General features: G+C 39.9%; 1 protein-coding gene across 1 annotated transcript in view; it reads right to left on the bottom strand.

Moving 5' to 3' along the window:
- LOC136872496 (ribosome biogenesis protein BOP1 homolog) overlaps nt 1–12,970 on the bottom strand; it is a 115,258-nt gene extending 102,288 nt beyond the window's left edge. Inside the window, exons 1-2 of the mRNA XM_067146304.2 lie at nt 12,619–12,970; nt 12,071–12,487 (exon numbers count right to left, since the gene is read on the bottom strand). Of these exons, the coding sequence (XP_067002405.2) occupies nt 12,071–12,487; nt 12,619–12,741 (540 nt within the window). The 5' untranslated portion in view covers nt 12,742–12,970. The remainder of the gene's footprint in view (nt 1–12,070; nt 12,488–12,618) is intronic.
- Nucleotides 12,971–14,965: the final 1,995 nt, after the last annotated feature.

Here is a 14,965-nt window from a genome sequence, read left to right as displayed (position 1 = left end):
TATGTTCACGAGTGCATGACAAGAGTGTGTAGAATTCTGCAAAGAATTCCTGCTGCCATTACAGCATTAACAAGGCATTACATTATTTACCTCGCAGTAAAAGAATGCCCGAAAATAATTCAAGACACATCAATTATCACATTTTCCCGGTGATGTAGGAGCCTTAGATTGCACTCATATAAGAATAAGCTATATCAAATGTTGTGATATAACATTCCGTTTTATCATTTTTTTAAAGCACACTCGCATACTTTCAAATTAAAACTATAACAACATTTGTCTCCCATTCATCACAACGCCTTTGTTGCCTCTTACTTTACATGTTTACGTCTTAGCGGTCTTATGTAAAGAAACAAAAGATGCTCACTCGCGTTCAGAAATCTCACGGAAACATGCTAATTTGTCTTTAACAATTGTTTTGTAACAAATTTGGAAATGTATTCGTGAAACAGGGGACTTTTAACCGAAGTGTTAAATTAATAACAATTGTTAGTTAACATTTGTTAAGTATAATTTAACATAGAGTTGAAGAAACTGGGCCTAAGCTTTGTACTGTTTATATTCCTTCATCATCGAGATTGAACTATGCCACAGTATGATATACCCTATATAAAATGTGCAAATGTTCTGAGTGTATTACATTCCTCCTCATCACAAGTGTGAATACTCAACTGAATACATAACTGTTTAACATAGAGACATAAGATCAGAACAAACTGTTAACTTCAGAACCAGTAGCACAAGTACTCTCATCTTGCTAAAATCTCAAAGCATGAGCAGACGTATTTATTAATTTGACCAACCTACAAATGGTGCAGTCACCTTATAATTACATCCTGAACCTTTATTTTAGCTTCTTTGTACAAGTTAATTGTTTCATTAGTCAGTATAATGGAATTCATTGTTTTCTAAATGTTTGGAATTAATCTTTAATAACAGTTAATGTAAGACAGGGAGGAAAAAGCCTAGATACATTGTATTGTGGTTGGCGATGTTGGCAGAGGGCTCCGCCGGACAGACCATACACGCGCCTGCAATCTTCCTTCCCCGGACAAGCCCATATTTTCCTTCCAGGCTCCTCCCCGCACACTTGTTAACTCTAGGAACCTCCTGCCTCAACCAGAGCGCCTCAAGACTAAAGAGAAAACATTGTGCTTGCTGGACAGCAGCCACAGTCTGAAGCCTTTGCCATATCTTTGAAAATAGAAATGCAAAATATTTACAGCCAAAATAATAAAGATAACATTGTATAACTGAATAGCACACCACCATAAGTTTGAATTTGCTACATTTGTCCTTTCCATGTAATCAGTTACAGAGTGAAATTATGTTTAAGTGTCTTTGAAAAGACGGCAGGGCGGCGCCCAAAAGCCCTTCATGCACCAACTGCCACAGCATGGTGTTAATGTACAAGCAGTGAGCATAGAAATGACATGTTTATCCTCATGAAGCCAACAGCCAATGAACTGGTAAGCTGTGGTTTGTACATTGGCCTGTGTATAGGTTTCCTTCATTTTATGCAAACTTAAACATACCAGTGTTTTATTGGTCAAATGTGACAAAAGACTGGACTGTGTTCACAAAATGAAGCCAAAAAAGTAAAAGATATCTATGAAATATGAGGACTTGAACTACGAAGCCTACTCAGTCTAGCACTCGTGATACTTATCCCACTTGGCTAGCGAACAGATGTGCAAAAAGTTTGTATTAAGCCGTAAACTCTCTTCCAACTTGCTGTTTCATAATATTATTGTATCATGGTTTCAAGCATTAATAGCACATTTTACACAACCTAATCACTTGGCATGACCTTAAACTACATCCTTTGTTAGAAGAATATAAGATGACTGATTGAAAGAATGTCATTATTGGAATAGTCTTGGTGTGAAAGGTTTAGAGTCCAGTGTGTGCTTTGCAAGATATGCTTGCAGTGAGTTGTTACCATACGTGCGGCACGCAGAGAAATATAAACCATCACGACTAAGGTATATTCCTGGATTACATATCTTCAAAAATTTTAAGGGACAGCTGGTTTACCCTGTTTATTACCTATATTACTTGCTGAAAAACATTGATGCTCCCAAGATAATTTATTAACTGCAGTAGTATTTTTAAGGTTTATGATCACATACATTCCTGGTCTTGCCAGCAGTAGCTTGACCTCAAGTAAATGTCTGCAAACCTCAGAGTCTGCCTTCAGAATTTATTAATGGTCTTTGTGAAGCATACACTCACCAGGAACTACCGAAATGTAAATTGGAATGGGAAGAACTTCGGGATTTCGGGAATATGGGGATGAACTCATTTCCCTTTTCCATATCCTGTGAATATCACAGCCTGATTGAGGTTTCTCTGGAAAATCCTTATACACAAGAAAGTGCCATTACAATGCTTAAGAGCACTCAAATTCTACAGCAGTACAACTTGACATTCAAACATATTTTGTGACGAGGAAGTCCAGACACAGTGAGAGAATTGATAAACTCAGTTGTAACTTATGGTGCAATAATGTGTGTGTGTAGGCACCAAAAATCAATGGGAAGCCACTTTAATACAAAAGAGAAAAACCCAGAAATCCAATGAGAACTTGATTATTTAGTAAGAAACCACTATACTACCCCAATGAGAATGAGTGCATACCCTTATAATCAAAGCATGCCATAAACAGTAGGCAACTGGCAAGCAGACAAGCTCATCTACTGTGCCGACAAGTTACAGGGAATGGCACATTGAACTATGGTGTGGTGCTGAGCTAAGAGAGCTCTGTATCTCAAAAATGATTTTCTGGATCCTAAGGATACAAAAGTTTCGTTCCTCATGTGGAAACTATTAATGTGTCCGACTCGTTGGCTGAATGGTCAGCGTACTGGCCTTCAGTTCAGAGGGTCCCGGGTTCGATTCGCGGCCGGGTCGGGGATTTTAACCTTCATTGGTTAATTCCAATGGCCTGGGGGCTGGGTGTTTGTGCTGTCCTCAACATCCCTGCAACTCTCACATAACACTATCCTCCACCACAATAACATACACAGTTACCTACAAATGGCAGATGCCGCCCACCCTCATTGGAGGGTCTGCCTTACAAGGGCTGCACTCTGATAGAAATAGCCACATAAAATTTAAAAAAAAACTATTAACGTAATATAATTTTGTGCGACTATTTCTAGCCTGGTGCAGCCCTTGTAAGGCATACCCTCCGACGAGGGTGCGTGGCATCTGCCGTGTATAGAAAACTGAGTGTTATTGTAGTGGAGGATACTGTGTGTGGTATATGAGTTGCAGGGATGTTGGGGACAGTAAAAATAGCCAGTCCCCAAACCAAGGGAATTAACAATTTAAGGTTAAAATCTTCAACCCAGCCGGGAATCAAACTCAGGGCTCTCTGAAACGAAGAACACTATGCTTGACCATTCAGCCAAGGAGCCAGACACTTAACATGAACTTCATTTAGCTGTACTTAGGAGGAGGAGCAATAGCAGCAGCAGGAATGAGGTGGGGAGGGGACTAGACACTTTTGCAGTAAGAGAGGTAAAACTTTACTAATGAGGGTGGAAAAGAGAGGTTAGGAATTCAACATGACCCGGCCTGCATGACATCATAACACACTACACAAGGCTGCTAACTAAGGTGCAGCTAGTGACATAATCATTGGTCTTCTTTGATTAGATCAGAGTTGTGCAGCTGAGCACCCACTGAGACTAGCCAAACTGCAGCTGGGTTTGCTTGACTTAAATGCGGGCAGCTTACATGCCAAGCATATGTCACTAGTACCATTATATAATACTGTATATCAAATATAAATTGTACTGATTATGAGGAACATCCACCAATCTTATTTTTATTTATTTTTCATAGTCAAGCGAGAGAGCGAACACAGTCAGCATGGCACAGCAGCACTGACGTTCGACTGCGACTAAGAAGTTTTCAATACCAATTTTTCCTCGCACCATTTTTAACTAAATCGACATTTTGCTCAACATGGCTTTATTTTCTATGATTACACATTCAAAGAAAAATGACACACAGTCTCATGTTACAATGCACAAAGATAGAGACAGTGTGCAAGCTACAATTTATAATTTCTTGGATGAGAATGACAGAATTTCAACTACTACAAAAAAAAAAAGGAAAAAAAAATTACAATCATGTTATTCGTTCAGCAAACAGCAGTCCGGCTTCTTGGGTGAATGGTCAGCATACTGCTTTTCGATTCATTCGTTTGTGCCTCAATTTCGAGCTCTGGTACCGCCACAATGATTCAAACTGATTGCCAGATCCCCACCCCAACCCCCCTCCAAACCATTAATCTTCATGGCCTATGCCGTAACCTCAATGTTACTGTGGCTCAAGCATGCACACGCACATGCACACACTGATTACCTGCCCGCGTATATGCTGCATGCCCGCAGGATGAAAAGCCCAGCGTATGCAAGACTGGGTTAGATAACTGGTTAGTGACAAGCAAAGCGGCTGCCTGGCCACTAGTATCCCCTGTGACGGTACTGGCTAATGACAAGACCATTGGTCTGGATAGGTTAGACCATTGGCTAGTGACAAGAACATGAGATCGGCACATTACACGTTTAACAGTGGACAAACCTTAATTTAATGAACACTGACTAACCCACTATGGCAACGGATGCAATGTACTCGCTGCTAGAAAAAATTCATAGAATTGCTCTTCGCATGGGTGGCAGTATTTGAATAAATGTTCTGCCAAGTAGCCGATGAATTGGTTTTTCTTATGGCCTGATGTGGGATTTCCTCTTTATTGTGTTTGTGTGCACTGCTAGATCCCCCTCCCCAGAGACATTCTTGGTTCAGTTCGAGCATGTGTCCACTATCAACAGCGACCAGAAATTCAACTGATTCATCTTCAAATGCAGAGGCACTGGAGGTAGTTGTAAGCCTTCCGACAGTCTGAAATTATTGTAGTCCTGGCCAATACGTATTTCCTAACAAGTTTCAGTAATATTGCACTGCTGCAAGATTCCACAGGCACAAGAAAGAACTTTCTATTGTTTCCCTATTCTACACCACTAAAAGACAAATGCTCTGCAATAAAACAACCAGTTACATAATGCTCTAAAACTAGCTTTAGTTCCTGATGGATTAACAGGTACAGGTGCCTGTTTCCCAGTAACTTAACAGGCTATGGAACATAACACATTTATGACGAAAAGGTTCTCCTCCAAAAACATACCCGTTTTGGCTGAGTGCTTGAACTTGCATGCACATTTCTAGCACATGAAAATTATTTTATTTATCCACACTTTAACTTCGAGATCTTTGCCAAAATGTGTACCTATGTGAAACATGAATGGCAAGTTGGTCATAACCAGTTTGGTTTTGGAAACGGACTGGGAACTTGCAAGGCTATTTTCTCTTTGAACCTTTTGACTCTGTGATGCCTGGATATGAATGTAGACGTGTATGCATGTGTCAAACTACCGGAAAGCTTTTGAATGCGTATCTTGTGTAAAACTTGCTGAGATGTCAAAACTACTGCTGTTGATCTATGCCTAATCATTCCGGTCTACTGCAACCAAACAGCAGAGATCAAAATAGAGAGATCCACAACTGAGGACATAGCTATAGAGAGAGTCACGTTACAGGGCTGTGTCCTGTCCCGTCCCCTATAACATCTACTCTGAGGTTGTAGTCAGAGAAGCTGTCGAGGATGCTAACTTAGGCCTCAGGATCAATGGCAATTATCATTAATAACATCTGCTGTGCTGATGATATGGTTGTGTTTGCCAGTAGCCTTACTAATCTTCAAATTATGATTAACACTGTAAGAATCAGTGCAGCATTTGGTCTGTTCATAAATACTATCTACATCTTACGAGAAGTCGTGGCAGCTTGCAGGTATGGCATGAGTAACGGATACTACACTAAGCTACAAACATTAGTCGTGAAAGACAGTGCCATCTCTCTGAAAGAGATTTGTGTGTTCATTATTAAACTTTTCATTATGCAGTACTTGCAGTAAATGTGTAACTAAAGCACAGTTGCACTACCAATTTGAAACTTTACAGCCACACCTTAGTTCACAAGAATCACCACAGACAGAACCAATGTTTCTTGTCACGCTTTGAGACTTGAGATTGGCGCATGCACAGCAGCCATATACACGATTTTTGGTTGTAAGTCTAGTGCTGTCATCTATTAACAGTACAGGGAAGCTGTAATGCCTTAAGGCAGGTACAGACATGCGTGCCAAACTCTGTAACGTGCACTACGTCGCTTGCTAATGTTAAATGGGGCAAGCACATCTCTACGCGCATCTTCTGTGGTGTTTGTCGAGATGTGAACCGTCAGTTCCGATCGGTAGAGCTGTGAAGTTGCACTTGGCAGGTTTCGTATTTAAAACGCCGGGTAAAAGGAAATAAAGTGTGCTTTTCGAAGGAAAGAAGGGTGTACCAAAGTCGTATTCGTCAGAAACAAAAGTTAAAAGTTTTGGATTGCTATGAGAATGGTGAGCGTATTGTTGACATTTAGTGTGTTTTGGGACTTAGTGAAACCACTGTGAGAACTATTCGTGACAATGCGGAATTAATTTGGAAAAACTGCTCAGTCATCTACTAACTTAGCCTAAGTGTGACTAGAGTGACCAAAATCTCGCTTGGAAGCGATGGAAAGAATGGACTGGATTGAGTATCACAACCAACAACACATGCTATTCAAGCTAAAGCCAAGAGCTTGTATGCAGAGTTTAGTTTTTTTTTTTTTTTTTTTTCAGTGTTAAATTTTTAAGTGTATAAAGTGCGATAAAATGCGTTTCAGAAACATGATAATGGTTATTTTTTGTAAAAATACTAAGAATCACTGCTATTTTAAACTTAGTATGTGAGTAAACGGTAACATAACTCTATATTTTACATACTGTACATAGGTATAAAATAACTCTTGATTTACGCGAATTTGGTGTCCACAACAATTCCTCGGAACGTAAGTATTGTGTATAATGATGTCTACCTGTAACTTAAAAGCTCTCCAGTCTGTCGAACACACAGATTAAATATAAATATACTAAAACATAGGCCTACCCGTTAAAAAAAAAAACCACGTTATTAAACAAGGGATATATCTAACCTGTGTGTTCGACAGACTGAAGAGCTTTTAAGTTATATTTAACTGAGTTGACACTGGAATGTATGGCTTCCTTCTTAAATTTTTGAAAACAGCAAAGCAGCCCTTCCTGCACATCAACGAAATTTTTCAGCAATTCCAAGAATTAAATCTTATCCAGGATTGGGTAAACTAAAAATATGTTCAATAGTATGAGGACTATTCATCAGCAGAGATCTCAACCTTCAGTGATATCAGATGTTGCAATGTTTTCCCTGTCCTTCTGTATGGTTTTGAATGCTGGACACTCAGCCCTCTGTTGAAGAGGCAGATTGAAGCCTTCAAAATGTACTTTTAAAGAAGAATGCTCCAGGGTAGAAACAGAAGACTACTGAGGAAGTTCTCAACTTGCTAAATAAAGAAAAAGCTTCTAACAATAACAAGGAGCGAAAGCTCAGGTACATTGGGCACATTATGAGAGGTGAACAATATGAAATTCTCCCCACTCATCACCAAGAGGAAAATTGAAGGACGAAGGTCTATAGGGGAGACTGAGAAATTCGCGGATTAAAGACTTGTGCCGGTGTCAAAGAACTTCTATAGAAATCTTTCAAGCCCCTATTTCATGGGTAATCAATCAAACAGATTACCAACATTCATAGGGAGATGGCATCCTTAACCCTCTCCAGGCCGATGATTCCAATTGGAATCATTAACTTTCATACTTTCTGTGATTTTACTAAGTAACTCTTTGCCAGATATCTTTTATTCCTTGGAAGTTTTGGCTACATGTGTAGAGATGAGTCAAGCTGTCAGGATGATCTACACAAGCATTTGTGAGTAATAGCAGCGAATGTATTGTAATACAGTAAGACACCGTTTCTTAGGTCACACGGGTCCTATATTTACAAAATTTAGTAACGCTGAACACGTAACGCATCTAGTAGATGAAGTGGTGCGAATAAATTCACGCCCACGACGTGGAATGGGCGTCTTTCAAAGCTGACAAATGAAAACGAATGTTCGTCCATTCCTGGGATCGTAGTATGTAAGTGAAAATGGTTTGTAGAGGACCCGCTGCAATCGCTGTTGACGATTAAGGTGCCAGATACCGTACCATCTGGACTACATTTACTAAATAAAAAACATACCTATCAACCCAGGATCGACCTCTCGACCTCCTGCACGCTAACCCAAAACTCTATCCACTGCTCCAACTGTACAGCATGACTATTTCGTGCTGACAGAGGTAGTTACCCTACATGTGGTTGCAGTGTTGCCAGATTGCCACTCTTCAACGACCTTTTTCTCCTGGATACACTCGCAGGACGAACGTTTGTGAGAGACATGTTTTTATTGCTGGCATGTGAGGAGTAGCGCTGCGACACCCGAGTGCGCGAATTTCGCTTCACCCTGTATATAAGGTTGTGGATACTGCAGTTGTTGCATCCGGCACAGACCATGACATGAACATTCAAACTTCACAGTTTCATTATTTTCACAGAAGGAGGCAGCCGTGGGCCACAAATGATGCGAGCTCAATTGGAGATAATAGCAAACAGCTCTCCAGCTAATCGAAACTATGAAAAATTGATGCATTTCAGAGACAGAAATAGTCAGTTTTAATTTTTCTATATTAAAAAAAACACTTCTAGGGTCAGGTTGGAGAGTCCCTGGCAAGCATTAAGGAAGGATCATTCCTCTGTACAACTCAAGGTAACATTTCACATAATTTTTGTATAATTTTCGGTAAAAATATAGAGTCCAACCCGCAAGGATTATAGCATGTTAGTTTCAGTGCTGCTATTCTTACCTAGAAATGATTCTGGAGGAGAGATGTGTTCATTATGCCTGCCAGGGTCCAACCTACCCGCCCCTAAAAGTTTATTTACTTTTATAACCTAAAGTAGTGGTCCAGGCTCCATTGTCCATTGCTTCTGCCAAGGATCATGGGCACTGGTCGTTGATACCAACCACTGCAAAACGGAAAAAAACTAAAGAGGTACGCGAATTTTGAAAGTGTCATGGCGTTAGAGAGTAACCTTACACTTTCTCAAATCCTCCTTTAATCTCAGGGTTTACAGCAAGAAAAAAATGGTTGGTTATGTGAACGAATCCGATCCATGAAATGTCACTGTAATATTTGTCCCAAATGGAAGATAATAATTGCTTTTACTGAAAGAAAGTGTAAAATCTGCAGTAAATTACGAAATACCATCGTTGCTAGAGAAACATGTATACGTACTTACGGGCTGTAGACAGGGCTCCCTTGTGTTGCATTCCGCTGCTCGTGCCCATCTTTTGTTTCTTGAGGTCCAGGGCTTGCATCAACGAATGGGAGTGCTATGTCTGTGAATTCTCATTATCTTTGTCCATGTGCCTAGCGCGGGCAGTTCAAACAGCAAAATAGCATGATCCCCGGACGAATAAATATATTACTGTTTTGTTGAAAGGAAAATAGCATGATCGCTAGACCAATAATAATGAATGTAGGGCACAAAACGAATGAGCAACATGAAGAAAACAACACCTAATTAATTCAAACAACTTCAGTGAGCAAAGAGATCACACACGAAAGTGTTAGACAAACAAAACATGTATGGAAGCACTGCAATTTATTTTTACAAATTGCTTTACGCCGCACCGACACAGATAGGTCTTCTGGCAACGATGGGATAGGAAAGGGGCAGGAGTGGGAAGGGAGCGGTCGTGGCCTTAATTAAGGTACAGTCCCAGCATTTGCCTGGTGTGAAAATGGGAAACCACGGAAAACCATCTTCAGGACTGCCGACGGTGGGGTTCGAACCCACTATCTCCTGAATACCGGATACTGGCTGCACGGAAGCGCTGCAACGCAGCAGAATAAATATTTGTAAGGTAGTAAAGTATGTATCCATATTATTCTCTACAAGTAAAATATTTCATACTTTTTCTTAATTTACTGCAGATTTTACATTTTATTTCAGTAAAAGGAATTATCTTCCATTTGGGACAAATAATACCATGACATTTCGTGGATCGGATTTATTCACGTAACCAAAAAGGTAATTTATCAGCTTTAACATACTTTTGCACATCCAGACCACTGTCATGAGAACTGTGCCCATTATAATTTTACCTTTTGCAGCCCAGCACTCGCTACATTCAGCTGCGCGTGGAATGACTGTCATTTGTTTACACACTCGGGAAGGATGTTGTCAAGAAGCGCTCAGCGCTGCCAACCTCTGTACTTAGGAACTAACGAGCGGTACTTCGATAGCTGGTGGTGGTGATTATTGTTATACTGGTTAGACCTTACGTCTGGATTGGTTCTTGCCGTGCAGACGGTTAGGATCTGGGCAAGACCATTGGTCTGAATGGTTAGAAGCCACGAAGCGGCAGGCCCCTAGTTTCGTGAGGAAACACGACTGGTCTGGATGGAAGACAATTGGTCTGGACGGTTAGGATTCTTGCCGTGGACAAGACGATTGGTCTGGACGGTTAGGATTCTTGCCGTGGACAAGACCATTGGTCTGGATGGTTAGAAGCCGTGAAGCGGCCCTACGCCCCTAGCTTCATGAGGAGAAATGATTGGTCTGAATGGTCAGGATTCTTGCCGTGGACAAGACCATTGATCTGGACGGTTAGGATTCTTGCTGTGGACAAGACCATTGGTTTGATGGTTAGAAGCCACGAAACGGCCCTAGGCCTCTAGTTTCGTGTGGGAACACGATTGGTCTGGACATGCGGACAGTTAGCATAGAACCTGGACAAGACCATTTAAAGTAAGTATTAAATTAACTTACTGATGTTGTGTATTTCACATTGTTTCCTTTACATGGTGTTTTTTCATTGTGCTTTTATTCAGCCGGGGTTGGTAACACAATGTATTTATCGGCATTGAAAGCAATGATGTCACATTCAGTTCACGTTGACCAATGAGAATGCAAGTAGTTACTTTAGCCATGGCCGATGGCGGGTGCTGCTCTTATTAGGTTATAAAACTAAATGTACTTCTGTGGGCGGGACGGTGGGTTCCTAGACATCGCAATGAACACATCTCTCCTCTAAAAGGAATTCCAAGTTAAAATTTGCATTTTTTTTGCTTTGTTATAATGTCAAAAACTCTGGGCTGTGGAAGGAAAAATTATACCGTGGCCCCTTCTGGGCCACCCTCCCTTCGAGAGGCTCTTTCATATCGCCGCAGCGCATACTGTCTGCACAGAAAGGACAATCACTTCGCATGCGCCACAGTGATGCCTCGTGTTACTAACATTGCGTGGCGGACTCTATAGTTATGACTAATTTTCTCCTACCTAAACATGCACCTCTGCTAGTATAGTGGAATGTTCTCCTTTATGAGGAAGAATGCAATTAAGAAAAAACTGTAAACAGGAAAATTATACATGGCTGACAGAGAAGTAGGTAAAGCCTTGGTACCCTTCCCATGAAATATACGTTTCTTGTCATTCAAACATGCACTGTGGCCAATAGAAAAGAGCCTCTCGAAGGGAGTGTGACCCTGGGGGCCATTTCTGTGACAGACATTGGCCTGGACACTAGCTTACTACAAAGTGAAAACAGACTAAAGATAAACTTAAGTTTGAGATCAGCTCACATCAAAGACAGACTTATCACAATCATCACATGCCATGACAGTTTCAAATTTTGCAGTTTAGTTTTCTATCAATGTGGCAGCCCAATAGTCTGTCTCTATTGGCGACAATAGGAAACGTATCTTCAAAGCTGGTCCAAGTTGACCAATAACACAGATAATGGTCATATTTCTCAGATTGACACAGTCTCCGGTTCAGGAATATTTCTAAGGACAGATTGTTGGGTCCCTGGCAAGCATAACAGAATGATCTCTCCTCTTAGCTACTTCAGGTAACATAAAACATCACTTTTCTATGATTCCCAACATGCAGGATGGGTACCAAAACACCACCGAGAAGTATAAGTACTTAAAATGTATATGAATTAATATAAGAAATCATTGATGTAACTACAGTCAAAATCTTACCTCTTCATCAGATGTATCACTCTTGTATTCATCTTCATCATTCTTCCCTACTGTGGATGCGTTCCTTGATATCACAGATTTTTTAGAAGAATTTAAATTTTCACTTTTGGTTTTTGACTTTCCTTTCGTTGACGTTACATTTGAAAGAGAACTGATGTCTTTCACATGTCTGGACTTTTCACTGTCTGATTCCTCTCCATCACTTTCATCTTTCCCACTGTCTACAGTCTCCTCTTCCTCCTCTTCTTCCACTTCATCACCACTAGATTCATCTTCTTCAAAAGAGAGTTCTTCACTTTCTTCATCTTCCACATCCTGAAATACATCACTTTCGTTGCCTGATTCTACATCTGATTCAGCTTCGTCGTCCGAGCTGTCTTCGTCCACGTTAGTCACACCTCCTAACAAATCAACGTCCTAAAAAAATTAAAAAGACAATTACATTACAGGGATACTTTACAAAAATCCAGTTCATGTTACACAAACTTAGGTTAAACACGACGAATATTTGTTAATCAAAGCAAAAGTTCCGGATAATTTAAACACACCTCATCATCCTCTTCCTTTTCAGAACTGCTTGAAGGAGTGAAATTTGTTACTGAATGTTTGCGCTTCAGTTTAATTTCCTTATTCGGCACAGCCATTCCGCCATGTGTTTTCATAATTACCATGTTTACACGCAGAATCAAGGAATAAATACACGAAAAACAGAATATAGATTTATGAAACACATGTTGACAGAATTACAACCGGTCGAACATTAAACGTAAAAAAACCTATTACTGACGATACTAAATACTCTGATGCCTTCTTTTCATCCTAACAGAGTATAGTGTGAACAAACACCATACATCAGTGCATTTACCCATTCGCCTTGTAGGAATCAAAGAAGGAAGAGTCTTGTCTTGTCCGGCGGATATATCTTCTTCTTCTTTCGTAGTGTTGTTGGGCGCTGCACACACGCAATTTACGCAGTCACCAATTGTATACTCGCTTGAACACTTTAGTCTCTATGTTTTATTATTATATGGAAAGGACATTTATACGATTAGACAATTGATTATTAGTAACAAGAAAAGGAATGTTGAAATTACGTAGAGCTAGATACATCACATTGAGGAATTTCAAGTGTGTGTGGGAGGATTCATAGACAAATATTACACTGGTTTAAGTAGTCCGTGATGGCTAGTACAATTTCCGGTGTGGGATTGGATACCAGGCATGAGACACATGTGGGAAAGGCAAACTTTTGTTCTAATAATCTACGAAAGAGAATATTTTGTTGTGAGTTAAATGTTTTACATTGAAGAATAATGTGATTAGCATCCCCAATAGCGTTACCACAGTTACATAGCTGTGAGTCAGTTAATTGTATTTGAAATTTATAAGCCGGTGTTAGTACATGGTTGAAACGAAGGCGAATGATAGTAGTAACATGCCGACGTGTGTAGTTCCCTTTAGCAAACCATGGCCGTAAACAGATAGAAGATTGCACACTAAAATAAAAACCACCCTTAAAAGTCGCAAATCCTTTCCAATCGTCCTGCCATTCCTGACATAGTGCTTGTTTGATGGGAGGTTGAATATCAGTAGCGGGAAGAGCGATGTTACATTTGAACCCATTTCCTAAAGCAGCGTCTTTGGCAAGAAAATCGGCTTTAAGATTACCATGGATATTAGAATGTCCTGGAATACAGACCAACGTTATATCCTGATGGTTTTGATCTAGGTTAAATAATAGTTTTTTTAATATTGAGTACATACCACGAACTGTGATTTTGAGTTGAATGTATACATTTCAGAACACTCAGGGAATCAGAAAATATGATGGTTTTGGGTATAGCATGAAGTTTGACATATAATAGGGCCTGCCGAATAGCAAATGCTTCAGCAGTGAAGACAGAAGCATGTTTGGGGAGTGAGAATTTACCGGATGTATTGGAGGAAGGTATACAGTAAGCTGCTCCAACACCTTGGTCATTTCGAGAACCATCCGTATAAATGCTTAAGATATCCTGGTGAGGAGATAGGCATACTGGGAAGGGAAAAGAAATATTATGAGACGATTGTATACGTTCATGGGTATTGAATCCGAAATGGGAGATAATAAGTTGTGGTTTGTACAATGATATAGAGTATGGGAAAGAATAATGAGGTAAAGAGGGACATTTAATGACTTGAATGTTATAATCCCGGATGTTTTCAAAGGCTGTTAAGAGAGCAGGTGGTTTTAATTTAGTATTAGGGTATTTTTGAAAATATTCCGAAAGAAGTTGTAATTTAGGAAATAACAAATAGGAGGTAAGCGAAATTTTTCTTAGTAAGAACTTATTTGCTAGAAACTTTCTACGTAAGAACAACGGCATTTCTCCAGTTTCAACCAGCAACGCATTAGTGGGGGTTGATTGCAATGCACCAATACATAGTCGTATCGCTTTGTATTGAATTACGTCTAATTTATGAACAAGGGTGTCAGCTGCCATGTTAAAAAAGAAGCAACCGTAATCTAACCTGGATCTTATGGTATTCTTATATATTGTCAACGCCATGACTGGGTCCGCCCCCCAGTTCCGCCTGACGATAGCTTTGAGAATATTTAAAAAAAGGTTTGTTGTATAAGATATGGATTCAAAATGATATTTCCATGTTAACTTATTATCTAAATATATACCTAAATATTTATAGGTTGTACGAATTGGAATGCTTAAAGTACTACTTTGTATCGGTGATTGATCATAACGTCGTTTATTGGTGAATACCATGGCAGCACACTTATTCTGTGAAACTTCAAATCCATGTTCATTGAACCACTGATGTGCGTTGTCGAGTACATGTGAGATGGTTTCTCTGGCTTCCAAAACGGAACTTTTAGTAACATATATTAGGACATCATCA

Source organism: Anabrus simplex, chromosome 4, assembly GCF_040414725.1.
Source record: "Anabrus simplex isolate iqAnaSimp1 chromosome 4, ASM4041472v1, whole genome shotgun sequence".
NCBI lineage: Eukaryota > Metazoa > Arthropoda > Insecta > Orthoptera > Tettigoniidae > Anabrus > Anabrus simplex.
The sequence above is the reverse complement of the archived record's forward strand: the minus strand, read 5'-3'. Positions and strand labels throughout refer to the sequence as shown.